General features: G+C 42.7%; 1 protein-coding gene and 1 long non-coding RNA gene across 19 annotated transcripts in view; one reads left to right on the top strand and one right to left on the bottom strand.

Annotated features, from left to right (window-relative positions):
* The window catches only part of ZMIZ1 (zinc finger MIZ-type containing 1), a 359,852-nt gene that overhangs the window by 318,836 nt on the left and 13,267 nt on the right, over positions 1–27,749 (top strand). For 14 of the 17 annotated variants that reach the window (XM_064145441.1, XM_064145438.1, XM_064145439.1 and 11 more), the window contains 14 exons: positions 3,761–3,875; positions 5,999–6,216; positions 7,621–7,819; positions 8,761–9,051; positions 11,708–11,890; positions 14,141–14,315; positions 15,591–15,777; positions 18,947–19,157; positions 20,305–20,410; positions 20,941–21,101; positions 21,401–21,468; positions 23,298–23,366; positions 23,882–24,129; positions 26,944–27,107. In XM_064145441.1, the coding sequence (XP_064001511.1) occupies positions 3,761–3,875; positions 5,999–6,216; positions 7,621–7,819; positions 8,761–9,051; positions 11,708–11,890; positions 14,141–14,315; positions 15,591–15,777; positions 18,947–19,157; positions 20,305–20,410; positions 20,941–21,101; positions 21,401–21,468; positions 23,298–23,366; positions 23,882–24,129; positions 26,944–27,107 (2,395 nt within the window). The remainder of the gene's footprint in view (positions 1–3,760; positions 3,876–5,998; positions 6,217–7,620; positions 7,820–8,760; positions 9,052–11,707; positions 11,891–14,140; positions 14,316–15,590; positions 15,778–18,946; positions 19,158–20,304; positions 20,411–20,940; positions 21,102–21,400; positions 21,469–23,297; positions 23,367–23,881; positions 24,130–26,943; positions 27,108–27,749) is intronic. The other 3 variants (XM_064145454.1, XM_064145447.1, XM_064145448.1) reach the window with 3 other exon arrangements.
* LOC135176375 (uncharacterized) overlaps positions 18,913–27,749 on the bottom strand; it is a 34,549-nt gene continuing 25,712 nt past the window's right edge. Inside the window, exons 4-5 of one of the 2 annotated variants that reach the window (XR_010302618.1) lie at positions 19,803–19,890; positions 18,913–19,393 (exon numbers count right to left, since the gene is read on the bottom strand). This is a non-coding gene — a long non-coding RNA (uncharacterized LOC135176375). Of the gene's footprint in view, positions 19,394–19,802; positions 19,891–25,554; positions 26,098–27,749 lie in introns of those variants that run through there. The other variant, XR_010302619.1, reaches the window with a different exon arrangement.

Raw genomic sequence — 27,749 nt, 5'->3', positions numbered from 1 at the left:
TTGACCAGTAGTATGTATAGGTTCATTAGCACTACTATAAATTTAGTCAATACTCTTTTAGTGGACTCCAGCTGAGCCCAAACTGACTCACAGCCCTCCAGGGTGCAGTGAGAGACTTAATTACCCTTGTACCATTCAACAGGAACAATGTCATGGGCAGTATTTAGCTGTAGTTGGAGAGGTAGAAGCTTCTTTCTCTGTCGGCTGCCATTTTCAAGTTTAAAGAAAGGGATTTCAGGATCATTCACAGCTCTGTAGAATCACAGCGGAAAGGCACTGCTCTTTTTGCAAATGAGAATTGGATTGGTCACGTTTCATTATGGTAGTTACATGGATTTTCCTTTGATGATGGGAGTATTCCTTTGGGTTGTCTAAGGACAGAAATGCAAGCTGGAAGAGCCAAGTGGAGGGGAGCTCCCTAGATGAGTGGCATGTGTTTCAGCATCTCCTGTTGCTTGAAACCAAAAAAAGGAGTCCTCCTTCATGTGATGGAAGACAGGTGGGTGTTGTATGCAGTGTGGCAGAAGTCATACTTCTTAGATCTGTGTAAGCTGTAATGGGCTAGGGTACCCTGCTGGGGAATACAAAGCATGAAAAAGCTATTTCTCATTAGGGTAGCTAAAGTGAAGTTGAGTGAAGTGAGGTCTAGCGCTGTAAGCGTGTATTAGGGTGCATAAGCTGATGTTCTGCAAGGCACATCTATCACTATTATAGTGTTGCCATGATTTCTGAATAGAAATGTCTGCAGTGTAGAGCCAAGTCCCACACTGGCTATTGTGCTGGTCAGTGTGCACAGGGAACACTTCTCAGCAAATCTGCACCCAGTCAGTCTTTCTGACTTTCTTGTGTGGTGCTGGATCCTGTGCTGAAGACTTTCACCGTGTCAACAGTATGGTTTCTTGAGGGGTCACCCATTTGAACTGTAATGCAGTAAAAATACACGTGCTCTTCTCTGTAATTTGATGAAGTGCTTCCACTAAACAAACACTCTGAATTTACCACTGGAAAATATGGAGGGATAGTATATGAAATCTGTATCCTGAAAATATGGAGGGATAGTATATGAAATCTGTATACTGTAGAAGGAGGAAAGGCAAGAGAAATATGCACTGGAGGCAAAGAAAGGGAAGAAAGAGTTTTATCTCCTTCACAGTAGGCTGAGGCATCAGTAGCTCAAAGTCTGAGTACAGACCATACAGTGTATTTGCATTAGAAGAGCTGTCAGTATCTCTGTGCGTTGATTCCTGCCTCTCATTACCCTTCTTGTTTACTCATACACTTGCAAAATATTTGCCTCGTCCCTCAGGTTTTATTACCTGCCCACAGCACATCACTGGGGGATAGAGAAGAATGGCTACAGTGGGTCCTTTCACTGCTTATGTCGTGGAGAGAGATGCTTTGCAGTCATTCAAGTATACAAACACTCATATGTGCCATAAATATCCAAACAAGTCACAGAGAAGACATCATCAGAAACAGTCAGAGAAGGAAGTAAAGTAGGAGGCATCATTCAGAGCAAGAAAAAAGAGGAAGGCTTCATTGCAGTCACAAATTCTGGGTTAGTCATCATTTGTCTCCATGCTGATGGAAGGGAACTTGCTGAACCATTGCGTCACTAGCAAACATTAGTCACTGAATCTATTGTCTGAGCTTCTGATGGAGAGGGGCAAGATTTTCAGCCTTCTAAAGATGGAATGTTTTAAAGAAAAACAAGCTAGGAGAACTTAGTGATGGCAAGGTATTAAATATGCCCTTATTCACACATCATTTTATAGGGATACTGTTAGCATAAACATTCTATGTCAAACACCTTATATAGAATTGCTATTTTCCATTCATTCCCCCTAACTATTTGCGTGGGGAGATTTTTCTTCTCTCTAATTCAGTTAGTTTTATTTTCTTGTGTGTGACTTTATGGCTTAACTCAGTTTGGGTATCTTGAGATAAGGAGGCCAGTTCATATTCACAGTTATATCCTAATGTGGTGCTGACGCAGTATGGTGGAGTTTGTTTGAGATTTCCTAGTTGCTTGTAAAATAAATGCACTGTTTCATTCTACCTTGCACAGCTGGTATTGCTCTTACTGAAGTGTTTGTTCCTCAGGACATAGTTTTTATCACATGTGCATGCTTGTGCAATGCAGTTTCTAGTCTTAAATGCCCAGAAGGCAAATTGTATCCTAGGCTGCATCCAGAGGAGCGTAGCCATCAGGTCAAGAGAGGTGATTCTGCCCCTTTACTCTGGGGGGACTCTATAAAGCTGCCTAAAAATACCTGAAGGGATCCTACAGGAAGGTGCTGGAGAGGGACTTCTCCTAAGGATGTCTAGTGGCAGGACAAGAGGGGATGGTTTCCCGCTTAGGGAGAGTAGGTTTAGACTGGATCTTAGGAAGATGTTCCTGTACAAGGGTGGTGGGACTCTGGAATAGGCTGCTCAGGGAGGCTGTGTATGCCTCCTCCCTGAGGGTGTTCAAGGCCCAGATTGAATGTAGCCTTGAACAGCTGAGTCTAGTTATGAGACATCCCCGCCCATGGCAGGTTCCTTCCAACCTGAGGCATTCAATGATTCTATGATATTTTACAGTAGGAGGTGTGAGCAGCCTAAAGAATGGACACACAGATAGTCTTTGATTTTGGTTCACAGCACAAAAGGAAGCAGATGTGGTCTAAGCCTGGAATACTATCTGGGAACATGAGACAGTCAAGTCTCTGGTCTGCCGCAGAGCCCTTTTGAGGACTCACGGTGAGTCATGGGTTAATTGTGTAGCACTTCGTGGTGCTGGTTCTGAGGCACATGGATGAAGCCCTCAGTAGAACCTGTATAGAGCTGCAGTGATAGCTAGGGATCCAGGCAAAAATGCAGTCACACAGAATGCAAACGAAAGAGCGATGGGCATGTGTATTAAGTGGTCTGCAGAGAGATGAGGATGTACATGTATGTAAATAGAAATCTAATCACAAGTTAATAGTATGAGACCGAGCACATTTCAGATGGCATATACTCCACAGTTGTGGGATTAGTAGCTGTTTTCACTGCACTTAACATCTTTCATTAATGACACTAGACATGCACCTAGGCCGTGGTCGTTTTTAAACCACTGGTGCTTTCATAGGAGAAGAACTGTAAGAGATGTTTGCTTGCATCTGTGGACAAAGCTAATGGAAAAACCCCATCCTCTCATCCACATATTTATCTGAAAGATGTGTTGTGTATCTGCAGTTGATTTTCTGGAATGCTGATTAGCTAATACTGTTTTTGGCATGCTGTTTATCCATCGTGTGGGAGAACACTATCTGAATTTCAATTTACTTCTCAAAATGATGTTGAACTGCTATGCCTTTAAAGGCTTTTCTGGCCATTTGGGGACCCAGTGCAGACAGCAGAGCTGCAGTCTGGTCTCAAAATCTAATTGAATTGATATGAGGCAGCTGAAGCAGTGATTGTTGGAGAGCTTGAGATGGATTGCAAAAAATAAGTGTTTCTGAGCAGCCTGCTTAGTGTCCTTGTTTGAAACTGCCCCGAGTTTATTTTTACTTTCACTGGTAACAGACTTTATGGTAAGAGCCCTGTGCTTTGCTGTGGTTAAGGAACGCATCGGTTCTCTGGGTTTGATATGATCATGTTGCTGTTAAAGAAACACAGTGAGCTAGTAATGGCAGGAGGAGTGGAGAGCTAAGGTAGTCAGGTGTTAATCCCTTTGTTCCCTTCAACAACTTGCCACTGTCCAGAATCTCACTTTCCTAAACATTTGTTTTTGCAGTGATGGGTCTTTCCCTTATGATTCTGTTCCCTGGCAGCAAAATACCAACCAACCTCCAGGCTCCCTATCAGTGGTCACCACAGTATGGGGTGTGACTAACACCTCTCAAAGCCAGGTAAGCCTCATTTTCCTGCTTCCTCCCTTCCAGATGTGTGTTTTCACTAATGTCTGCAAATCCTTTTGGGGCTGTGTTCTCTTTGCTGTGCATTTTTTTTGCAGTCACGTTCTCTTTGGTGACATCAGAAAGGAGGTGTCTGAAAGCTTGACTCAGACTCCCTTCACTGCATGCAAATGTCAGGCTTGGCTTTAGCATGTATTTTGCACTGGTTGGTTTCAGCACTAAAAGTGTGATTTTTCTGTTAATTCCAAACCTCTCCAGACTTTCAGATTGCATTTGGAGAGTTGTTTTGTTCAAGTTAAAAATAACAATTCTAGCTGGACCCACTAAATAACAGCTATTGTTGATTCTACCTGGGGTTGTGTCAGACTTGTGGGCTGGTGAAATCCAGAGTCAGGTCTGCTCTTATGCCGAGATGTTAACTAGCAGCTACAGGCTGTGCTCTTTTTAACCTCTCCTATTAATGCTGCCTTACTTGGCAAGAATATTTTGATATGCATTGGAGCAAAAGCATAAGCTCCTGCTTATACTTCATTTAGTTCACTCTGCTCTTACCTCTCTTTTTCAATGTATATTGAATTATGCTATACAAAAAGAATGGGCCTGGTGAAGTAGACAGCAGTTACTCGTGCTCGTGTGCTCTCCTAGGGATGTGGCACAACTCAAGCTGGCAGGCAGCCTGGCCTTTTCTTACACTGTAGATGTAGTGCTGTAATCACACCACCACCTTTAGTGAGTGCAAATGGTACATGAATCTCACCTCTCTTTTCTACCTTTTCAAATCAAGTGTCAGTACTTTCCATGCACAATTTTTGTAGATCTTTTTGTTTGTTTGTTTTATTATTTTGATGCTGGTCAGAAAATGTAAAACTTTTCTGTTTTAAGCCACTGGAAAACGAAATCATTCAAGGGCCAAATCATGTAGACATTCACATGCCACTGACTGTGGCAATCTCTCTGCAGAAAAATCAGGGGAAAACTATGGGATCCATTACGTTATTTATTATTGTTAATTTATTTCTAACACCTTAAAACAGCTCCCACCTGGGAGGGAAACACTTGAGTAAACATGTAGGTCTGTATACTGGCCAGAGAATGGGAATACAGGGGGTTTGTGGAAATCTTTCACACTCAAACAGGCAAAAGGGGGAAAAAAAGAAAGAAAAACCTCAGAGTTTTTTTTTTCTGGTGTGAGAACACTGCCATGTTACTTGAAATCTTCATGGTGCTTCAGAGGGATGTGCAATAACAACATAAAAGGTGCTTTGGTAAAAGGAAGAAAATGCTGCTTCAGGACCAGTGCAAGGGTGGGGTACAACTCTGCAACATGAAGCTTGGTTGAAGCTGTTCAGAGCAAGATTGAAATGAATGACTGGGTTTGCCATTCATGCTCCCAGAGGGAAAGGCATGAGCCAGACTCACCAGTTTGATTTCTCAAATTCCCAAAGCTCATGACTCAATCTTCTGCAAAAAAATTGTAGCCCCTGAATTTCTTTCCGAGTAGGAGACACATTTCCATGCCTGTGATTCATCAACAGCCACACTTAAAAACCTCAATGGGAATCAGAGCAATTCCGGTTCAAACCAAAAAAAGCTTCACACAAGCAAACTAAGTCCTTCTCAAAACAGAAGAGAGGACTCTTCTAGGAAGCAATAAAGACACCCAGCAGACTTCTGTACACTTGGAAGAGAGTTGGAGTCAGGAACAGGTTAAGGCACTGAAATACACTGTGTCACAGGTTTTGCATCTGTAATATTCTTCGCAGCGTGCCGGTGGGACTGAATATTTGCAAGCTATTTCCAAGTCCTGCACAGAGAAGGTGCTTCATCAGATGCAGTTGTCACTTACAGATCACAAATCTAACAGGTCTTCATGGCAACTTCTTTTCATAAACATGGTTGTTTGGGTTCCATCTAGTTGAAACTCTGCCGTGTGTGGTAATTAGAGATCAGAGACTCTGAGGTTTTGAAAGTGGCAGAAGGAGAAATCGCCAGGTATGTGCACCTAGCCATAGAGATCGGAGTGTAGGGTGGGTATAGTTATCAGTTGCAGCAAATAACCTTAATTTGCTTGATAGAGTTCAAGCTACAGTCCCTTATCCTGATGTTTCTACTCACAGGTGTTGGGAAATCCAATGGCAAATGCTAACAACCCTATGAACCCATCAGGAAATCCCATGGCTTCTGGGATGACTACCAGCAACCCTGGGATCAATTCTCCTCAGTTTGCTGGACAGCAGCAACAGTTTTCAGCCAAGGCAGGCTCCACTCAGCCATACATACAGCAGGGCATGTATGGGCGACCCAATTATCCTGGAAGTGGAGGCTTTGGTGGCAGGTAAGATTTACTTGTGTGAAGTGATAAATGGATGTAAATAGTTGAAAGAGCTTGTTTCAATGACCCAGCAGAAGTGTCATGACTTCAGTTATATAAAGTCACAGCAGCTATTTTCTGCTGCTTAACTGAAGTACATACTGCTTTTACGGCTTGGAAAATCAGCTACCCAAATTGCAGTGAAATTCATCACAGTAAATGGAAATCGTGCAGGTCAATCAATTAGATCTAATAAACCCCCAAAATAAAGTTTTAATTAAGAGAGATTGTTAAACAGACCACAAGCTTAGGCATGATTAACATTTAATAAGGGCAGGATGTGAAAAGTATTGATGGTATAATTTCTACGTGCATATGGAGGAATAAGCTTGAGTATTAGGCAAAGTCACTTCCTTCATAATGGAGTGTTTCTGCCCAAAGACTTACTCCACAGCAGGACCTTGAAGAGAATCAGGAGTGAAGGTGTCTGTTAAAAGAGAGGGTCAAGCTGTGTATTTATTTGAGGAAGTAAATGTGGCATTGGTGGAATAAGACAAAACTAATAGCCTGACTTGTGTTAGATTTTGATTTTCTGTGTCTATGCTTTGTAAACAAGGGTGGTAAGTGCACTTAACTGAAACCACTATTTATGGCCCCTCTGCAGAGCCTGCTGAAAAGGTTGTTAGCAAAGGCAGTCTAGTGTGAAGAATATAAGCCTGGGACTCGAGGAACTTATCTCTCCTTTCAACTCTGGCACTGATCCACAGAGTGACCTTGAACAAGTCAGAAAGTTGAGCTTTGTATTAACATCTCTAAAACTGGCACAGAATAGTGGCTCATATTTATAAAGACAGTTGATGTTTTGGAGTGGGAAAGGCGTGGTTTTGCTAAATATATGGTCACTAGGAGAGATGGGTAGAAGCTGAAGCTGCAAAATACATTGTGTGAGATCCAGTAGAGTTGATTGCATTGGGTCTCTCCTGGCCTTCTTGCTAAGGTTCAGGGAGAAATGTTTTTCATGTTGGGAATACTTGGCATAACTCACCAGTGAGGCAGATGAATGCGTTGGAGTGGAGGAAGCTTCTGTTCTACTGTGTAACCTGCCCCTGCACTGCTGGGAAGTGGAGCATGTATTAGCTTTCAGCATTTCAGTGCAACTTCACAGTAAGCTATAGAGCTGCAAAGCAGTTCACTGCACCTGAAACAACCGATAGTGCTGCTGTGCAGTCCCAGCCACAGCCCTAAGACAACACCTGTGTCTCATGTACACACCTCATTCCCCGTCCTGCCAGCTTTCGTTAGGCAGTGGTACATGGCTTTGGAACAGCTCCAGATGAGGGTCATACCAACGTTCAAAGCAGAATCCGTAAGGCACATCTTAGTTATCTCTTCTTCTTTCTTGCTTGCTTTTTTTCCCCTCCCGCTTAGTTACCCTGGAGGCCCAAATACCCCTGCAGGAATGGGGATCCCCCCCCACACGAGACCGCCAGCTGATTTCACCCAGCCAGCTGCAGCTGCTGCTGCTGCTGCAGTCGCGGCTGCAGCTGCTACAGCAACAGCTACAGCTACAGCCACTGTGGCAGCTCTTCAGGAAACGCAGAATAAGGACATGAACCAGTATGGACCGGTAAGAGAGTAACCCTTATGTGGCCATACCTGCCTGATCTGGACCCTTACAGGGAATCTGGCTGTTCTCCTTAGGCCCTGTTTGTTAGGGTAGCTCTCTGCTGGTTCTGTGCATGAGCGTGGCTATAAATGCTTACTGCTGGAATGTGTGCGTGTAGGTACGAGTCGGTCTCCCACCTTTTCCCCAGTAAATCTTGCCTGACTTCACTTTGTGGTTGGAAGCTACACAAATGGCAGGTTACCCAGTGTTATAGCTGTGGTGCACTGGTGCTGCCTTTGCCAGCCCTGTGAACCTCCGAATTTGAGAACCCAGTGAAACGTTGCAGAATCTTGGAATAGGTTTTGTGCTGCTTGGGTGATTATTTTGCCAGCTACAGTTGGTTGCTTGGGTTTTTCCCTTCAAAGAAGGAAACAACAGTAGAAAAGAAATCTGCTTTTTTAATATGTTGTCTCTGGGAACAGCCTATGTGAGAGATGCATTTCTGGCAATCCACAGCCTTTAGCTTGTAATGACTTCATGCAATACTTTTTTCCTTAAAATAAACAAGGTTTATCGATCCAGGTTATTTCCTCACCTGCTTTTTGGTTTTCGAAGTGTATGGGCCCATATGCCAGGAGAAGAAAAGCAGCACAGTGTCTTTAGGAACTGTACTGTGCTCAATTTTCACAGCCTGTTTCCTTATAGTAACAGACAAGCCAATTTAAATGCTTTAATTGCTCCACTTAGGCTGATGTCTGTCATCCTTACGCCTTCTACACCTCCAGCTGACTTTTGACTGTAGCTAACGTCGGTGCCCATCACGTGTTGGCAGTGGTTGGAGGACAGTGGGACATAAGTGCTGCCCTCCTCCCTGACTCTGAAAGCATGCTCAGCTCCCCCCTCCCGTTTTAAATGCATGTCGCATTTTATTCCTTTTTTTTTTTCTTCTTCTTCCGTTGAAGGTTTGTTCCTCTTTCCAGATGGGTCCCACTCAGGCTTACAACAACCAGTTTATGAACCAGCCTGGTCCTCGTGGCCCTGCTTCCATGCCAGGCAACATGAACCCAGCAAGCATGGGAGCAGGAATGACACCCTCCAGCATGAGTGGGCCACCAATGGGCATGAACCAGCCTCGGCCTCCTGGAATGAGTCCCTTCAGCACCCATGGGCAGAGGATGCCTCAGCAAGCCTACCCAGGCCCTCGGCCCCAGTCCTTGCCTATACAGGGCATAAAGAGACCCTACCCAGGAGAGGTAATAAATTATATTCATTGCAGCTATATTGTTTTGACTGAAAGTTGCAGGTTGATGAGTATTGAGTGGTGTGCACTCCTTTAAGACAGGTATGTCTCTGTTCCAGCCTTAGTAAGAACACTGCTGTTAAAAGGTGAGTGGCAGCAGCTCTTCATTTTTAACCTCCTTTGGAGGTTAAAAATTCAGGTTGGCATTTATCATAGAATCAACCAGGTTGGAAGAGACCTCCAAGATCATCCAGCCCAACCTAGCAGCCAGCCCTAGCCAGTCAACAGACCATGGCACTAAGTGCCTCATCCAATCTTTTCTTGAACGCCTCTAGGCACGGTGACTCCACCACCTCCCTGGGCAGCCCATTCCAATGCCAATCACTCTCTCTGGGAAGAACTTCCTTGCTATGTTAATCAGGATGACAGTCATTAAAACCAAGAAAGGCCCAAAACCAGCTGAACCCTCAAAATCACCTGGCATTGTCATGCTGGGTAGTGAATTCATAGACCTTAAGCAGACTTCTTTAACAGAGAGGGTCTATTGAACGTGACATCTTAGAAGGGATGCTGAAGGTGAAATGCTTCTTTGGAATCCAGTACATGTGTGATCTGCATTTTCCTGGGTGGGTTTGTTGTTCAAAAATAATACAGGGCATACATTGTATAATAGCAGTAACATTACTTTTAAAGACCAATTGCTTTCCAAACTTCTTGAGGCTTGATTTTCATAGGCACTGAGATGAATATAAATAATGTTGAACTCAAATCCCTCTGTGTCAGCATTTATCTCATAGAAGATTATTTGGAGTGTGGTATTTCTGTCTAAGTTCACATGCTGTTAAATGAGATTTGAGTGGCTTTGTAGACAAAATTACATTGACTTGTGTTATGACCTTGGGCAAAACACTTAGAGTCAAAGTTTTAGATCAATTCAGACAACCAAAGATGTAGATGGCTGATTTTTTTAAACTTTGAAATGTACTAATGCATTTTACTGGTCAAATTGGTGTGAGGAGAGTTGGGGCTGCTCAGCCTGGGGAGGAGAAGGCTCCCAGGTAACCTTATTGGGGCCTTTCAGTATCTGAAGGGGGCCTACAAGAATGCTGGGGAAGGAGATTTTAGGAAGTCAGGTAGTGACAGGACTGGGAGGAATGGAACAAAGCTGGAAATGGGCAGGTTCAGACTAGATGTTAGGAAGAAGTTCTTCACCATGAGGGTGGTGAGACCCTGGAGGGGATTGCTCAGGGAGGTGGTGGAAGTCCCATCCCTGGAGGTGTTGAAGGCGAGGCTGGATGAAGCTCTAGACAGCCTGATCTAGTGTGAGGCGTCCCTGCCCATGGCAGGGGGGTTGTAACTACATGATGCCTGTGGTCCCTTCCAGCCCCAACTGATTCTGTGATTCTATGAATCAGGCAGTATTGCTTTTGAGAATCTCACTGGCTCTCAGCATCTGTATGCACCTGAATGTCTTTCCAAATCTAGCCACCAGATACTATCTTCAGAGGTAATTTCCTGGTGAAATTTGATATTAAACTGAGACTACAAGAGTTACAACTCCAGCTATAGAGCTCTGAATATCCTGATACTGCCCTGACAGTAATAGTGGTAGTAAGGGTTTGTAGAAACTGTACAGCAAAGAGTACTGTGGCATGCAGAAAATACAGCAAACGTTTATTAATGAGCTGCATTTCTCTCCTGAGCTGAAAATTACTTTTTCAATTTAAAAATGTAGAAAAAAAATGGATACACTTTTGCAAGCCTTGCTTTTCTGAGAAGGGTTTTCACTCGAAATACTGACGCTTGTTCTACGATTAAGACCCAGAATGTGGCTTGCCCACGTCATTTTTATCTTTGTATTTCATATTTTAAGGCATTTTTATTGTCAGTGAATGTGATAGTGTTCCCCGGCAGTTGGCACTTACCAGTGCTCTACATGTGGCATGCTAGCTGCTAATTCACTTCTGCAGGTCCCGTCGATGCTACTTGCTTGTTGGCTTTTGAGAGCTTCACTTATGGAAACTTGTGACTATTCAGTTAATTTTTCAAACTGACATTTTATTACCTTGAAATTTCCCATTTTCATTACTTGGATTGCAGAACTGCAGCAGAGTACTAGCTAGCACTAGCAAGGTGTTTAAGACTAGTAATAACTTCTGTTTAGTTGTTAAGGTATTGGTCAGCTCTCCAACATAGTAGTTGTATTGAGAAAGACATACATGGTCAACTCAGCTTCTATTCTTTGCCCATTCCAGGACTATTTTCTTAGGTTAGCTTTTCTTCTTGTGCTTCTCTGTCTGGAAAAGAAGCCCCCGGGGTTGGGGCTGGTAGCACTTCTGAAAACACAGAGATTTTGTAAACATTGCACCTGGTTGTAACTCTGGTTTCTTCAAACACCACAGTGCCCTTTGACAGTGCTGTAAGGCTGAGCATAGTGTGTTAAGGTAAAAGTCATTCTTACCCCATTTGGCTTTGCAGAACTTAGATGCTTTTGAGTGAATATTCACTTCTGTCAGGGCTCCAGCTTAGGCATGAGTGGCTCTAAGTTGAGGAGTATTCACCTGAGTTTTGTTTGGTTTGATTCTGCTGTTGAGTGTATGTTAGTTATCAGTTCAAGACAGCTGCTTGTGTGAAACAGATCTTTTCTCTTTTCATCTTGTCTTGAATAGCCAAATTATGGAAACCAGCAGTATGGACCAAATAGCCAGTTTCCAAACCAGCCTGGTCAGTACCCTACTCCCAACCCTCCAAGACCCCTTACGTCTCCCAGCTACCCTGGTCAGAGGATGCCAAGCCAGCAAAACACAGGGCAGTACCCTCCTCCAACGGTCAACATGGGGCAGTATTATAAGGTAGGAATTTCTAGATTATTTTGTTGCATTCTGACAGACATAATAACTACTTTTGCATAATTAAAGAAGTAGAAAAAGAACAGTGTTTGTTTGAATTTTTTGTTATCACAGAATCAAGTTGATCAGCCAAGCTGCTCTGTAACTTCAGAACAGTTCAGAAACAAAACTGAATGTTAGTGCAGCTCATTAGGGGCTTGTACCAGAAAATGTTGATTTCACTCTAAAAACCAGCATGTTAAAAGAGATAGCTGATGGAGTTCATGTGTAGTATTTTTGCCTGTTGATGGTACCCTGCAAGAACACAACCTGGGAGATTGGTAATAAACAAGTTCCACATTGCAGCATCCCAGTTTCTGACCTACAGTGGTCACTACTGGAGTAAGTCAGCCTAAGCATAAAAGCTGTTTCAGCTGTAGAATTCATATTTGAACTTTCTCCAGCCTCTCCCTCCCCTTTTTCCCTCCTTTTCCCTCTGTGCTGCTTGTTTTGGGCAAGAATTAGAATTGTTAAAATGCTGCCTAAAGCCTGTTTTATGGATGCATCTTGAGAACTTCATATTCTACAAACTGAGTTTGTACTGAGGGCCTGCTGAGGTTTGACATCTTTGGAATGCACACCAAAGTAATATTTTGCACACAGATACTCCAGTGAGTACAAAACTGGGGGGGACACACCACTGAAGGCCTGACCTGCTCTCAAACCATTAGCTGTTGAAGTCTCTAGACTACATTGTGATTTGGAATGTAGGCTGAAAGAATCTTCAGATGGACATTGGTGTTCAGTTGGAGTTGTTCCAGTGCGATTTACACAGAAACCACCATTGGGGGAAAAAAGGTGGGGGGAAACAAACTCCTTTACTCTTTCGCCTGCAACAGAGCTGTCCACTGTGGTGCTCGAAGGGGAATTCTACCTGTTGCATCACAGCAGCTTTTGCAGTTCACTGCTAGGAAGAACATCAGAAGGAGACAGATCTTCAACTACTCTAACTCCAGTGCTGTCACTTATGCTAAACTGAACAGCAGCAGAACTCTATGAAGTTCTTAAGTGACAGATTTTTTCATACACTTTACCTGTGTTTATTTTAAATGGGTTTTAATTCTTTAGTTTACAGGATAATTTTAAGGTGGAATCTGTGTCTTTCCAATGCATGCCCTGTTTTGTATTTTCAAAGACCAACCATCCTGGAAACAATTAGAAAATAAGAGACCTTATTAAGAAAGGAGATTATCCTGGCCAGAGGCAAAATTCTAGCTTGCCAGAGACAGAACGTGAACCTTTGGATTGTAGTGATTATGGAGGTAGTAACTGTATGTGTTGAAGAAAAAAAGCAAAGGTGGTTGGAAATGTAAATGCTTAGAATTCCGGAATACAGCTCTTAAGGTACTTTAGAGTATCCTAGGCTGGCAGCACAGCATTAGATACAGAATGATTTGAAGTCCTGCCACTTTGTCCATCTGTAAAGATTTTCATCTTCTGACAGTCTCATGTGTACGTATATGCTTAGGGTACACAAGACAGTGCTGTACAATTGCAGTTTTCTTCAACATCAGTGTCCTTCATGTCATTGTTATTTGTTTATTCTGTTAGGTGCAGCCATCCCCTTAAGTTCAAGAACCAAAACCGGTGGTATTTTAGTACTGGAGCTACTGTTTATACTTAATTATCCTTTCTCTCTTAGTTTGTTTTACTCAGCAGCAAACTAAGAACAGAATCAAATTGTAGGTACACAGAGTAAAAACATCCCCTGGTACCCAGAGCTTTCATTCTTAATAGACAAGTTTGACAGGGGTGGATAGATGGAAGTAAAAGAAGCACAGACATTAGATGTCATGGGGTTTTGTTTTTCATGTAGGCTTCTGTGTAACTGAGGCAATTTTGGGAGAAGCCAGAGGTACAAAGGGCTGAGTGGGATGGGGTGGTGTGGAAAAACTGGAGTGAGTGGCTTCTTTTTGGAAAGAGAGCATTCAGAGGAATGTGGTGAACCTCTGGGCAGCCTTGTTGGCAGTTCTGATTGTGTCTGCTTGCTGCCTGAATTCAGCTGGCCAGCAATTTCAGTTCCTGCTTTGCTTGCCTAATCTGCCTCTTCCCCAGAGGTCTCATGGGATGCCACATGCTTTCTTGTCCTTCCAGAGACACAGGGGCTTCCCTACCTTGTTTGTAGTCTTTGGTGCTTGATAGCAGTGCAGTTCACAAGACTTAGTACTCTTATTTTCCTATTGCAATAACAATATGATGTTATTTATTTTCTAGCCATCAAGGCCTGTACCTGTGGCAAATTACCCTCATTCACCTGTTCCAGGAAACCCCACGCCACCTATGACTCCAGGGAGCAATATTCCTCCATACCTGTCACCTAACCAGGATGTCAAACCACCATTCCCACCTGACATTAAACCAAATATCAATGCTTTACCACCACCTCCAAGTGAGTAGCAAACAGAACACCCCCACAGACGTTTATTGTCGCTCTGTTCTCTACCACATACATTGCAGAGTCTGGAAACCAACTCCAATTACTGTTCTGGGAGAGGCTCAGACTGCTTAGTTGTCATAGGTGGCATGCATGGTGCAGGTTCCCTAGAGCCAGCTGTGGGACAGGAAAGAAAAAGTCTGCCATTGCCTCCTAGAAAAGAGTGTCACAGAAGTTATTCCAGGTTAAACTTGTAAGAATTTTACTCATGAGGCATTCCTTTTATATGCTTCCTGAGAATAAAACAGTTGATTTTGGGTTGTGTGAGGTGTGCTTGGTAGGCTTGTTTATTCTGTGAGCTTTGATTGCAGTCTGTTTTGTTCAAGGGCAAAGTCATTCATTGAACAACACTGCAGAACAGCATAAAACGTGAATATATGGGGCAGTGTCTCTATTGTGATCCATGCAGACTTCCTAAGAATATTTAGTAGTATGCCAGAAGTTGATATATGTTCCCTTCAGAGCCACTCAACATCACAGCTACATTTGGATGGAAACAGGGCAGGAATAACAAGATCTCTCTGGCTGCATACTAGCAGAAGACATTTAAGGTTCTGAAGTGACTGATGAACAATAGGAGATATCATTTACTAGGGAACTGGGATAACCTTTATGTTTTCTGTAAAATAGCTGCTGCTGCATTAGCACTTCTCAACTGTTGTGTGGAGTTCAGGATAGCTGAAAAATTAAGTCAAAGGTGGCCTGCAATATTACCTGGGCAGGAACACTGTGTTTAAAGGCATTTGGACTTCATAAAAATAGCTGGGAGTTACCACAAAACTTCATTTTATGAGATCAGATTGTAATTGAATACCTGTGTCTTTGGTCACTTCATAGTTTCAGCTGATGAATCTGTTGGGACTAATTGGGTAATGCAGTTCAAAGTGGGAAACATAAACATTATTACTCTTAGCCATAGCTAAGTGATTTGTTGCCAGTCTTCTGCCAGCAGTGTAAGCCTGGAGACAGAACTTCTCCAGTAGTAAACCCCAGAAATTCTTGCCATGCTTGATTTCTGGTTTTGGCCAGAATACTAAGGGTCCTAATGTTAAGTGTAGGAGAGCTGAAGACTTTGTTTTGCCATTGCTGTTGATTTGAGCTGTGCCACTCGAATTGGTTAGGTGATGTAGTTACTCATGATTTTCCCTTTTGTGTGTATGACCCAGTAGCAGATCACTGTGCCGTTTGTTACTATTGTGTGTAAACGTACACATTGTTATTGCACTGCAGATGCTAAAGGGAAAGTTCACACTTTCTCTCCCTCTTCGATCCCAGCCAACCACAACGATGAGCTGCGCCTGACCTTCCCTGTGAGAGACGGGGTTGTACTGGAGCCCTTCCGGCTGGAGCACAACCTCGCAGTCAGTAACCACGTCTTTCACCTACGGCCAACTGTCCATCAGACCTTGATGTGGAGGTAAGATCAGCCCTTCTGCAGGGAACACAAGCAAAAGTGCTCTTTGTACACACAGGTACTCTCACCTGCCTCTCTGGGAGACAACACTTCCTAAAGTCCTTCCTGATCTGTGTTCTGCCTCCTTGCTGATAGCATAGGCGGTGTTCGAAAAGTCACTGCTACTCTTCCATCCTTTCTGCCCTGGGTGGAATGCCTGTGGGATGTGCTCACATGGCACCAGGACCAACTGCCATTTGGGAGACTTTGTTGCCTGTGAAATGTTAGTTGCAGTAATAACTGTGCAGGGCTGCTACAGTTTATGCTTAAATTAATTGGTGCAGAGTGTTTGATAATGAAAAATAACACACTAGTGAAGGGCCTGATTTAGAGGCTTGGTAAAATCATTTGGAAGGACAAGGGCTTAAATCCTTCAAGTTTTACACACTCATTTCCTAAAATGTAAGTAAGGCCAGGCTCAGAAGTACAGGAGCACAGCTTTCCACATGCAGAGGTTAATGGTTTTCACTTGCTGCACAGAGGAAGAGCTTTTCGCAGTTGCACTTTGCCGCATTGATTATAGATCTGCGTAAGGGATCCCAGGTTATGTCTGAATTCTGTCTTGCTCAGGGAAGGGCTTTAGATCAAATGACAGCCAGAGCCTTCATTTTTGTGTTTGCTTGTTTCCAATACCATGGGATAATTTTGTCTCCTGTTTTTCTCAGAAGGCATTTTGGTGTTTATCCTGGATGCTGATTGCATTGTTTGAACCTGTGTCTGTGCACTGTAGAGGCTGGTTATTTGCTCAGGATCTTGTGTGGAGGTTGTTTGGTTGTTTCACAGGTGTAGCAAAATGCAGCATCTTAAGCACATTTTCTTATTATGCCTGTCTCACAGTTTCTTCCTGACCTTAATGGGAGTGATAATTCATTGAAACCCGTTTGAGATTTCTGTCGTCACGGTATGGAAGACATGAGGTGGGCAGAGGTGTACTTAGTTCCCTGCCCCAGGAACAGGCACTTGCTCTAAAGATGAGGCTTGATATGGCATGCAGGAGTCCTTGCTGTTGATAGAACAGCAGGAGTCCATTCTGAGATAGAATGAGGATTGAAAGGGAGGGAAACTGCAGGCAGACCACATCCAATACTTAACACCTAGCTTTGAGGTCAGTTCTTGCTTACTTGTGTTGCATTATCAGGGAGTACTCGCAGCAGAGGGAGTTTTGGCAGTTACTTGCCAGTTCTTATTAATAAGTAATCACTACTGGGGATTGTGCTGGCTCATTCAGTAGATTTATAGTGCTGCACTGAGGCATGAGGCTGTTTCTTAATATCTGTTCTTTCTTTCTCCCTTCCCTAGCTCACCAAACATATAGCCTTTATTCAAACTTATTTTAACGAAGGCTCATAGGTAAACTTTGCTCAGGTCTGCTGTTTCAAAGCAGTGGGGAGAACAGACGGTCCTGTAATGAAGCAATTTTACATTTAACTTAGGGCTGGATGAACTCCAGAAAAATGGATTAGTCACACGTGTGGCTAGATTTTGGGTTTATAGAGAATGGTGGAATCAAGCCAATTCTGAGTATTTGTCTGCCAGTTAAAATATCCAGCAAACTTCTCACATGTACTCACATAAAGAATAGCCATGCAACTGTTTTTCTCCCTGATGGGAAATTTTCATGGCTACAAGAAACAGAAAGGTTGAGGGCAGGGAAAATGTCACCTTGAAGCTGGTTCAGTCTTAGCACTGCTCAGTTATTAATAGTGCCCCACTAAATGCTAAGGACATGAGAGTCTCCTGAGCTCTGTCACCACTCTGTGACATTCGACAGGCCTGCTCAGAGGCCTCAGAAACACACTTAATCGTTTTCCATACCAGAAGGACCACAACTTGCTTCCTTCTGGGTGAATGTGGTGTTTTCTCATGAGGTGAGAATCTTCAGTGCTTCTTGTGAGAAAATGTTCAGAAAAGTGTTAATGAAATACTGGGGAAAAAAACTCAAAATCAACCACAACAGCAAAAACAACAACCCATGGAGACTGGAGGATTGGAGTAGAAGATCTGTAGCGGTCCCGATCATTCTGTGATTCTGTAATATAGATGGATTATGTTGAAAGCTGAGATAATTTGTATTCTGTACCATTCTTACTGAAAACAAACCCCCAGAACCATGTTTTTATCCAGTGCAAAATCTTGATGTTTGGACATCCAGAGAAGACAATGTTAAGTCAGAGCTGAAATCTCTGCTTTTGGATAAGAAAAATGGCACTTGAGGTGATGAGCTGCTGAATGAGCTGTTGCTCATGGCAGTCTTCCTTCAAGCAAGATGAAGAAATGTGCACCTAGATTGTTCAAGCATGATAAATGATAATCATCTGGCTACCTATTGCCATCATAAACAGCAGAATCCTGACATTTCAGTTCTTTATATTCTTTCAGATTTCTCAAGTTACTCATTCCTAAAACAAGGTTAACATTCATGGATGAAACTGAAGTCATAGGCACCACCCACTCAGCCTCTTCCTTTTTTGGAGGTGTTATAAAACTAGTATTTGAGGAGCTAAATAGTGTGTGGAAGTTATTGTTGGAGAGATGGGAAGAATTTTTGCTCTGAAAGGAGCTCTGAATTGGGTATATCTAATCCACAGTTTTGTTAATTTGCAATCACAGAAACCAGATGGGGCAAGGTACAGTGGTCATCTTACCTTAGCTGATAGACCTGTTCAAAGGCTGGGTTAGCTGTACCTGTATTGTATCTGACAGGCATTCATTCAAATGCTTTTTAAAATGCTCTGAAGTAGTGAAGAATCCAGAGTCTTCCAGCTCAACCCACTGCAGCATATCATTTTCTCATTCTTACCTCCTAACACACAGGAAAGACATACCAGATGTTAACATTTTTCATACTGCAGGGTCGTTACATGGTCTAGTTTTACAAAGTGGTTTGGGATGTTCCCCTGGAAGTCCTTTCTAAGTGTAAAACATGAACAACTTTGTGGCCTTGTTGCATGGATGCATCCTAAACTGCTTCTGTTAAGGGTTTTTATGAGGAAAGTGTATTAAATGCTTTACTGGCAGTAATTCTATCAAAAATAGTATGATTTATAAAGAAAAAGCATTCCAAGTGCCACAGCGAATTCCCTCTGCAGTGTGAAAGCAAAGTTTAAAGGAAGATTTATTGGTTGTTGTACAGGTCTGACTTGGAATTACAGTTCAAGTGCTACCACCATGAAGACAGACAAATGAACACAAACTGGCCAGCTTCGGTCCAGGTCAGCGTTAATGCAACCCCACTTACCATCGAACGTGGCGACAACAAGACATCTCATAAACCTCTGCACTTAAAGCATGTCTGCCAGCCAGGAAGAAACACGATTCAAATTACAGTCACAGCGTGCTGTTGTGTAAGTACAGCGAGCTCATGGCTGCAGCTGTCAGTGCTGAGTTTGCCATTTAGCACAGTTTGCAAATGTTGCCTTAGCTGGAGGAGCCTTACTCTCATATTTTCCCCTGCATTCTTCTGGTAAGGTGGTTGGTTGATGATGTTGGCACATTCAGAATGCTAATACGGACATCTTTGGCATTGCATTATTGCAGAATGTAGTGGTGTCACTCCAATGTCTCTGAAAAGGCTTGTGGTCTAGAGAGGAGGGAAGGGAGTTTGATCTCCTGCCTGTTTAGTGTGTGCACACGTAATGTGGTGGCTGAAGTGCATTACAGTGATGCAAACTGTTGGTCAGTACTAATTCCATTTACTTACAGTATTAAGCTGTGTGTGTTTTGACATGAGAACATCAACACCAAAATCACTGGTGATGATTTTTCAGATGGAAAACTCACATTCTGTAATACACTGAAGACTATGCAACTTTCCACTTTCTCCTTTTCCATGGTCTAGTTACTCTCAGGGAGGAGTACTGTATTTTTAATGCAGACTAGCACATACACACAGTTTGAGCTTTTGCTTGTCCTGTTGTCACTGACAAGAAAGCAAGCTGCTGCCTCTCCCAAGGTTGCAGTGCAAGGCACTTTGACAGGAAGCCACCTACCTGTTTTACTTCACACTGATGTTTCTCTGCAAGTCATTTCTCTTGTGGCTAAGAGCAGGGGCAGCATCCCATGAATCCACAGTGAGCTCTATATTGGGGAAATAAGATTCAGTTAGTTCCAGACACATCAGTAGCAAATTGGTTTTTAAACTTCTGATGTAGTCTGAGGACAGGCAGGTAGGCTAGGCTTTTAAAAATAAACCCTGATGTCAGAGATGAATCCATCAGCCCCTATGTATTCTCAATATTGAGGAGAGAGAAAATGCAGAAAATACTTGGCTTTTTTTAAAGAGAGGCACCTGGAGCACAGAACAACATACTGCAGAGCATGCAGTGTCCCTGAAGGAGTGCGTGTGAGCGGCAGAGCAGAACCACCTGTCACAGTTTAGCATCAGGCTCTTAGGGAAGCCACGTGTCCCAGAGAAGAATGCAGCAGTGTTGAGCAGTGTATTTCCCGTGGCATGGTTTGGTTCTCCTGGTAACGCAGTGCGTTTTCTTTCAGTCACACTTGTTCGTGCTGCAGTTAGTACATCGGCCATCGGTTCGCTCGGTACTTCAAGGTCTACTAAAGAAACGCCTCCTGCCAGCAGAGCATTGTATCACTAAGAGTGAGTTTGCATTTTGTGTGGGTGATCACTTTCCAGAATGCCTGTGTTCACTTGTCATATTTCTATACAAGATTTGCTTGCTTATTGAATACCTAAAGCATTGGTTAAGAGTTTCCAGCACATCATGTGCATTGAACCCTTGCTGTCCTCAAAGCTGAGGACTATTTGGGTGGGGGCAAAGTATCAAGGAGACAAGCTTAGTTTCCAATAAGGACTCTCTGATTCCAGGAGAATCTCTCTGCCTTTTCCCTCATAGTTGTTGACTTACCTAAAAGCTCCATGTGGAAAGATTAATTTATTCAGAGCTGACTGAAGTGCTTGTATGACACTTCTTTGGGTGAGGGTATAGCTGATATACATGTGTGTGATGCTTTGTCTCTTCAGGAGATTACTTTAAATTACACAGAATTATGCCTACATGGGTAAATTCTCCCTGAAAGGTTGAGGTGTTGATCTTCCAGCTCTATACGTTGGAATTTACAGTACAATTTGTGTTTTCTCACACATGCACATACTTTCATCCTAAACAGTCAAGAGGAACTTCAGCAGCGTAGCAGCTTCCTCTGGCAACGCGACACTAAATGGGGAAGACGGAGTAGAGCAAACTGCCATTAAAGTCTCTCTGAAGTGTCCGATCACATTCCGGAGGATTCAGCTCCCAGCAAGGGGTCACGATTGCAAGCATGTACAAGTGAGTAGATGCCAGTGGCCTAGCAGTATTCTCTCATCCATGTGTTTAACAGTACCTTTAGGCTGGTGACCATGTGAGAGAGCCTCATGAAATGGATTCATATGTGTGTATACTTAGTGTTGAGGGAGAAAGTAAACTGTTTCGTTTAGTTTTCAGGCTTTTCTCTTGGCAGTTTTGCTTTTGGCCAACTGATCCAGTGAATACAGTATTGTATAGTATTTTTCCTTGATTTAATTTTAATACTCTGTTTTGTTTTGTTTTGTTTTTCTTCTTCCTCTTTGCTTCTTTCTGGTACCTAGTGCTTTGATCTGGAATCTTACTTGCAACTGAACTGTGAAAGAGGAACTTGGAGGTGTCCGGTGTGCAAGTAAGTGCAACCATACTACATGGAATGCAGTTTTACACTGTTTGACCAAATTCAGGTCATATTTAAGGTTATGGAAGGCAGAAGGAGGAAATAGGAAGTAAGGTGTATATATTGCATCTACCTAACAGCACAAAGCCCAACAAGAATTTTTGCAGTATTCCATAAATTGAGGGAACACCCTGGGTTATTAGAAATTTAGGAGGAGACAAGAAGAAATACTTGTTCACAAAATACATAATCTGTGAGCTTCTGGTACAGGGTATCAACAGGTTATTTAGAGTCCAAAATAAGCTCAAGTATGTGCATTGGTAAGACAAGTATCTACAAAAACTGGGAATTTGTCTTCCCCTAAATTATAAAGTATAAGCAGCTACCAGACAACATGTCATGGCAGAAGAGTGGATAGTCTACTCTGGAGTTACTTTTTAAATCATTTTAATGTTGTAATGCCAAGTTACTGGACTTCAAATATGTAGACACTAAAATGTTCAGCATCCATCCTGGACACCAAGTGAGGATGCCAAATAATTGTCTTCTGCACTGTGCTTTTAGTTACATAGATAAGTAGTTAACTGCAGTGTTCAAGAAGAAGGGAAAATTTTGGAGACTGCACCATTTCCCAGTAATTAGGTAGGAAATTAAATTGGATTCTCCAAAGTTCAAGTCAAAAAGTGCAAACTGCGGTGAAAGCAGAAGTCAGGAAGGATTCTAGTCCAGAATAAGACTGATTTTAAAAAAGGCAAAATATTTCTGTGGAGCAAGACTTAGGAATAGTTGCTTGAAACAAAAGAGGGATACTTTGGCATGCTTTCAGCCTTACGTTTTGACCAGAGAACTAGTATACTGTAGAAGAAATGGAACAAAAAGCTTTGAAGTAGCTACAGACTGTCTGTTCTTAGCATTTTACTGAGCAGAAGTAATGACAGAATGCCTGCAGGCCAGTTCAAGTGTCTGTGAGCTACTGTGCTCAGTCCACAGAATTCCAAGCTTGTTTCAGTCTCAGCTGAGGAGCCAGAGCTCTTTTGCTCAAGCAGCTGCATCTATAGCAACTTGTACTTTATCTCTGGAAGCTTCTAGTTCTGCACCAGTTGGTATGAACAGGAGTGGCAGCTGTCCACTCTGCTTCTGTGGATGCTGCAGGTTTGAGATGAACTTCTTCTGGTGACTCTTCATGACTGATAAGCACGCTAATATGCAGGTGCTTCCTTTAAACCACCTGAATCTTTTCTGTGCTCTAAGTCAGGCTGAAAGTATCACAAAAGTTGGATGTCTTGCATCTTAATTGATGTAATCATACATCCAGGCCAAAAACTTTGTCCTGTTTCTCTGAGCCTGAGCACCTGCATTCATATCTAAGTACCTACAAATGAAACAATTTCTGGTCTTCTTTTGTTCTGTTCCCATCTGTGCTACCTTAAGTAAATAGCTGTAATATGTAGTTGCTTTGAAGCCGTACTGCTGTGTAGTCCCTCCAAAAAGATCCATTTGGAAAAATAAAGGTGCTAACTGATATTCACAGGAGAGCTCTGCTGTATTTGAAAGGCCTTCAAATTCACATTATATTTCACCAAAAAAAATTGAAAGGAGATAAACAGCTTGTGGATGATGCACACAAGTAGATGTGTCTTATCTGCTTCATGTACAGTACTATTATCCTGGTAATGCAGATAGAGAACTAAAACTGTTTGCGCCACATCATCTCTAAATTACGTGTTACAGATCATATGGTGGTGGATCCCAATCTGCTGGCTTCATTGCTAACCTTGTTCCATCCCTCTTTTACACCTGTAGCACGATTATAATGTGAGCTTTGTTTTTTTTCCTTCTAGTAAAACTGCTCTGCTGGAGGGCTTGGAGGTTGACCAGTACATGTGGGGTATTCTGAATGCTATACAAAAGTAAGTGAACTTACTTGTTTCCTGATACCCAAAACTAAGCAACTAGGACATAAATTAATGAGTACTGAGATAGTCACTCCAAAGTAGGTCTTGATGATTGAGCTTGAATGTTGTATTTCATGGCTCTGGTGGAGCAGTTTCCATCTGATTAATAGATCTTACATGGAGTATCTCATGATGGTAGCTTCACCAATGAAGCAGAGTGAGAATGGAGGATTAAATGCTGTGTCTTATTTGCAAGTACTCCCTCTGATTCACATGTGGCAGACCACAAAGATATGTTTGGATTTCATTGTGTGGATAAACACAGAAATGTGTTCTCAGAGTTGCTTTTTTAAAACACTTGCTTCCAGCACACGCTTGAGGAGTGAAAGGTCTCGAGCTTGTGTTATACTGGAGTACTTCAGAACATCTGTTACCATGCAGCCTCTTAGGGAAACTTCAGCAGCATTGATTGAGAAAAACAAAACCAAACAAATGAATTAACACCCTGAAATCTTCATGCTGTTTTACAGCTCGGAGTTTGAAGAAGTTACCATTGACCCGACGTGCAGTTGGAGGCCAGTCCCTATAAAGTCAGATATTCACATCAAAGATGACCCAGATGGCATTCCCTCAAAAAGATTTAAGACTATGAGTCCAAGCCAGATGATCATGCCAAATGTGATGGAGATGATTGCAGCTTTGGGTCCTGGCCCATCACCTTACCCATCTCTTCCCCCTCCTCCAGGAGGCAACAACTCCACTGACTATGGTAACCAAGGTTAGTTTAACAGATCTCTGCACCCAGAAGTCAGAGGTTCAGTGGACTTTGTGATTCAAGTATGTCAGTGCATCTTCTGAGAGATGCGTAAGGAAAGCAAGCTGTATGGCTGCAATTCTGCAGTAAACCCTAATGGCTTATTGCTTTGCAGCTCTTCCTGAATCAACAAACTGCAGTACACATATACCCTCATTTTTTCTGTCCATTTTCCTTCTGCTCCACTCTCATTCAAATGAAGGCTCCTTGTGCCACAGAAGTTACAAAGCAGAGCACCTCACACATTAACACTGCCACTTGCGCACCTTTAATTTGTGGCCTGATGGGTGACGTTTGGCAGGCCAGCAAGAAAGTGGATGGCTTGTCATGTGTTTTAACTGCTTTGCAGAAACCTTTGCATTAGAAAACTACTCTTGAGTTCCTCTACTCCTATGCTGCCAGATTGAGAAACAGGCAGCTAAACACAGGCAGTAGAGATACATTTTCAAAGGTATCTTGGAAGTAACTCAATTATACTGACAATTCTCAAAGTATGAACACACAGTTTCTTCTGTGTGTAGTATGGTATGACTCAGTTCAGCTCTGGGAAAAGACCAACTGTTCACAGCATCAGAATCTCCAAATTGATTACAAGGTGATATATGTGCTTTTTTCAGGCGTTTGAAGGAAAGGATAGATTGCATGCAAAGTATGGTTAATTTGCTCCAATAACTGCAAAACTGATGACAGATGATGAAGCTTTTTAGGTTTTCAAACAGATGAATGATTACTGTAACAAAGCCAAGAGCACTGAATCACAAATTTTTCACTCCTGTTGTAGGAATGAAGTGCAGTCAGAGCATGAGATCAGAGCCATTTTTTCTTCATCTCATCTCTAGCTCATAATCAGGAATGGACAGAGTAGTCACATAAAGTGGGGCTTAGGGGTTTTGTAACAGTTGCTGCTTAGGCTGTTACTTCCCTGTCTTCTCTGTGGATGCTATAGCAGAGGTAGTCATTGCTTCTTGGAGCCCTGACTCATCAAGCAGGAGGAACCCACAATATTTTCTCTGTAATAGGCATGTCAGTGCAAAGCACCAGATTATCCTAAATGTCTTTACAGGTCTGTCCCTTGGCTGTGGATGGAGTCTACCTGGACTTCAGCAAGGCCTTTGACACTGTCTGCCACATCAAACTCCTGGCAAAGCTGGCAGCTTGTGGCTTGTACAGATTCACTCTCATGTGGGTTGAACTAGACAATCTTGGAGGTCTTTTTCAGCCTGGTTGATTCTACGTGGCATAACTCTTTGAGAAGGACATGCTACTGCATGGCTGTAACTCCCTGGGCTGCCTTGCATCTTCATCAATGCAGTGCATCAATATGTGCACTCAAACTGTATTTAAAACTGAATACTGCTATCTGATGACCAGTACACCAGAGCAAAGTAGTAGTACTACTGCTGTGGTTTGTATTTGTTTAGTTGGGTTTGACAATAGCATACTGAAGTTTAATTTGCAAATACAACAAGAGTCAATAATACAAGACTTTTTTCCAACTCCCTGCTATTAATCTTTTCTGAGAAGCAAGAAAAAAACAGCTATATTCTGTGATACTCTTCCAGTTTTCAGATTAACAAAATGAGAATTAGTAAGGCTCTGCAGCATTTGTGTGATAGATCAAAGTCTTGACTTCTTTGAGAAATACTCTTACATGGCTAATAACTTCTATTCCTATGAGCTTAAAGTTCTGCTTGTGAAGCTGTGCTAAAGACCAAATGAAGCAGCTACTTCAGTTTGTCAAACATCCTTCTTGACTTCAGCTGTCAGACATCTTTCCCAGCAAGCTACAAAGCTATTCTGTTATTTCAGAGCTCAGTATCATCCAGTTCAGATACTTCTATGAAATAGCTGAGTGGCTTAAGTGCAGTTTTTGCTGTTCACGGCAAATGAGCCAGCAGAGTTGGTGTCGCAGTTGGAAGCATTCAGAGAAATCTGGACAAAAAAATATGGGAAGTTAGATTCCTGCTTGTTTAGAGTTCAAGTGAATGTCACTGGCCTGAAGTGGGACAATCAAAACATACTGACAGTGGTCATGCAGTGCTTGTCCTGCAGAGCAGCTGAGAACTCTGGGATTGTTGCTCGATGGTAAGATGTGTGTAGAGGAGAGGAATCCAGATGATTTATTCCAGACAGTCAAGTGAATTTTGTTTTGTTGGGAAAATTATTACATCACAAAGCCAAATGAGACATGATGACCTCTCCTGCACTGTCTTAATAGAAGTTGTCTGTTTATACTGCTGAAGAAGAGGTAATATAGATGTTATGTTACAGACTGGTGCTGTGGCATCTTCTGGATATTGTGTCATTTGGCTTAATCACAAACTGAAGCAGTGCTACAGTTTTACAGAGGCCACAGCAGCACAGGCATAAATAACACAGGTGTCCTATAAATAAGTGTGAACTAGAGCAGTCAGTTTCAGTTGCACTGACATACTTCCAGATGCAAATATTCCATAGAATTGCATGTTCCTTTCACTTCTCAACTTGGTTAAGTCTGCTTGGTGACATGACAGTGTTTTTTCAGAACCTCATCAGCTTTCAGTTAGTTCCCACAGCAGCCAGGATTTGAAAGCTGGGTGCCATTTTTTCCTCCCTATTTCTCCTACTAGGTTCAGCAACAGAGTGGGAAGGGAGCGCGGTGTTGTCACATTCAGCGTTGCAGTCGCCCTGTGCTGTGCAGGGAGGATGCCACGCCACGCAGCCTTTACAGGGTACTCTGACAGATCAATATTGGAAAGCAGGGGGGGTTAATTCATATCACATCTGTTTCTCTTTTAGGCAACAGTTATCAAGGTCATGGAAATTTTGACTTCCCGCACGGGAATCCTGGTGGCACGTCTATGAATGACTTCATGCATGGGCCACAGCTTTCACATCCCCCAGACATGCCAAGCAGCATGGCAGCTCTCGACAAACCTCTCAGTCACCCCATGCAGGAATCTGTAAGTAATGGTGCTGTGGATGTAGATTTTCCTTCGTAGGGGTAAGGAGCCCTCATCCAGCTAATGAACTTGTCTTAGGAACTGCTTTTACTTTTTGTGGGTTCTTCACTTGGGAAGTCTGTGAAATAGAGTAGTCTTGCGACATGCCCAAAATGCTGGGTTTAGTTTCTGGTCTGTAATAGCTTTTTGGAAAGCATTTCTGAGCTCTTTGAATAGTGATTTGAGCTTGTTTCTCTGAAATACACAACCTGCCTCAATGTTAATCGTTACACATGAAAACAAGTAAACTTCATTCCCTAGGCCAGCAGGATCTGTGAATATCCATCTTCAGCAGACAGCCTGTTATAACAGGACACTGACTGACTTGAAATCAGGGGCAGTATCTTGCCTGGCTTTGTCCTCAAGGGCAAAATTTGCATCAATGCGTTTTGCAGGGAAATTGTTACCCAAGTAGCATGAAAGACACCTTCAAGCCGGTGGGAATAGAGCAAGCCTGTAGATTTCAAGGAGAAACACTGCTGCTGATTTGGGTGTCTGTCAGTCTAAGAGACTAAAAAAATGAAGGTTCCTTAGGTCTCAGATGGAGAGGTAGAACTGTGCACTGGAAAAGCAGCTTGCTCAGAGCACTGAGGTTTATATACA

The sequence above is a fragment of the Pogoniulus pusillus genome, chromosome 6 (genome assembly GCF_015220805.1).
Source record: "Pogoniulus pusillus isolate bPogPus1 chromosome 6, bPogPus1.pri, whole genome shotgun sequence".
NCBI classification, from domain to species: domain Eukaryota; kingdom Metazoa; phylum Chordata; class Aves; order Piciformes; family Lybiidae; genus Pogoniulus; species Pogoniulus pusillus.
Note: the sequence above shows the minus strand (reverse complement) of the source record. Positions and strands in the feature narration are given on the sequence as shown.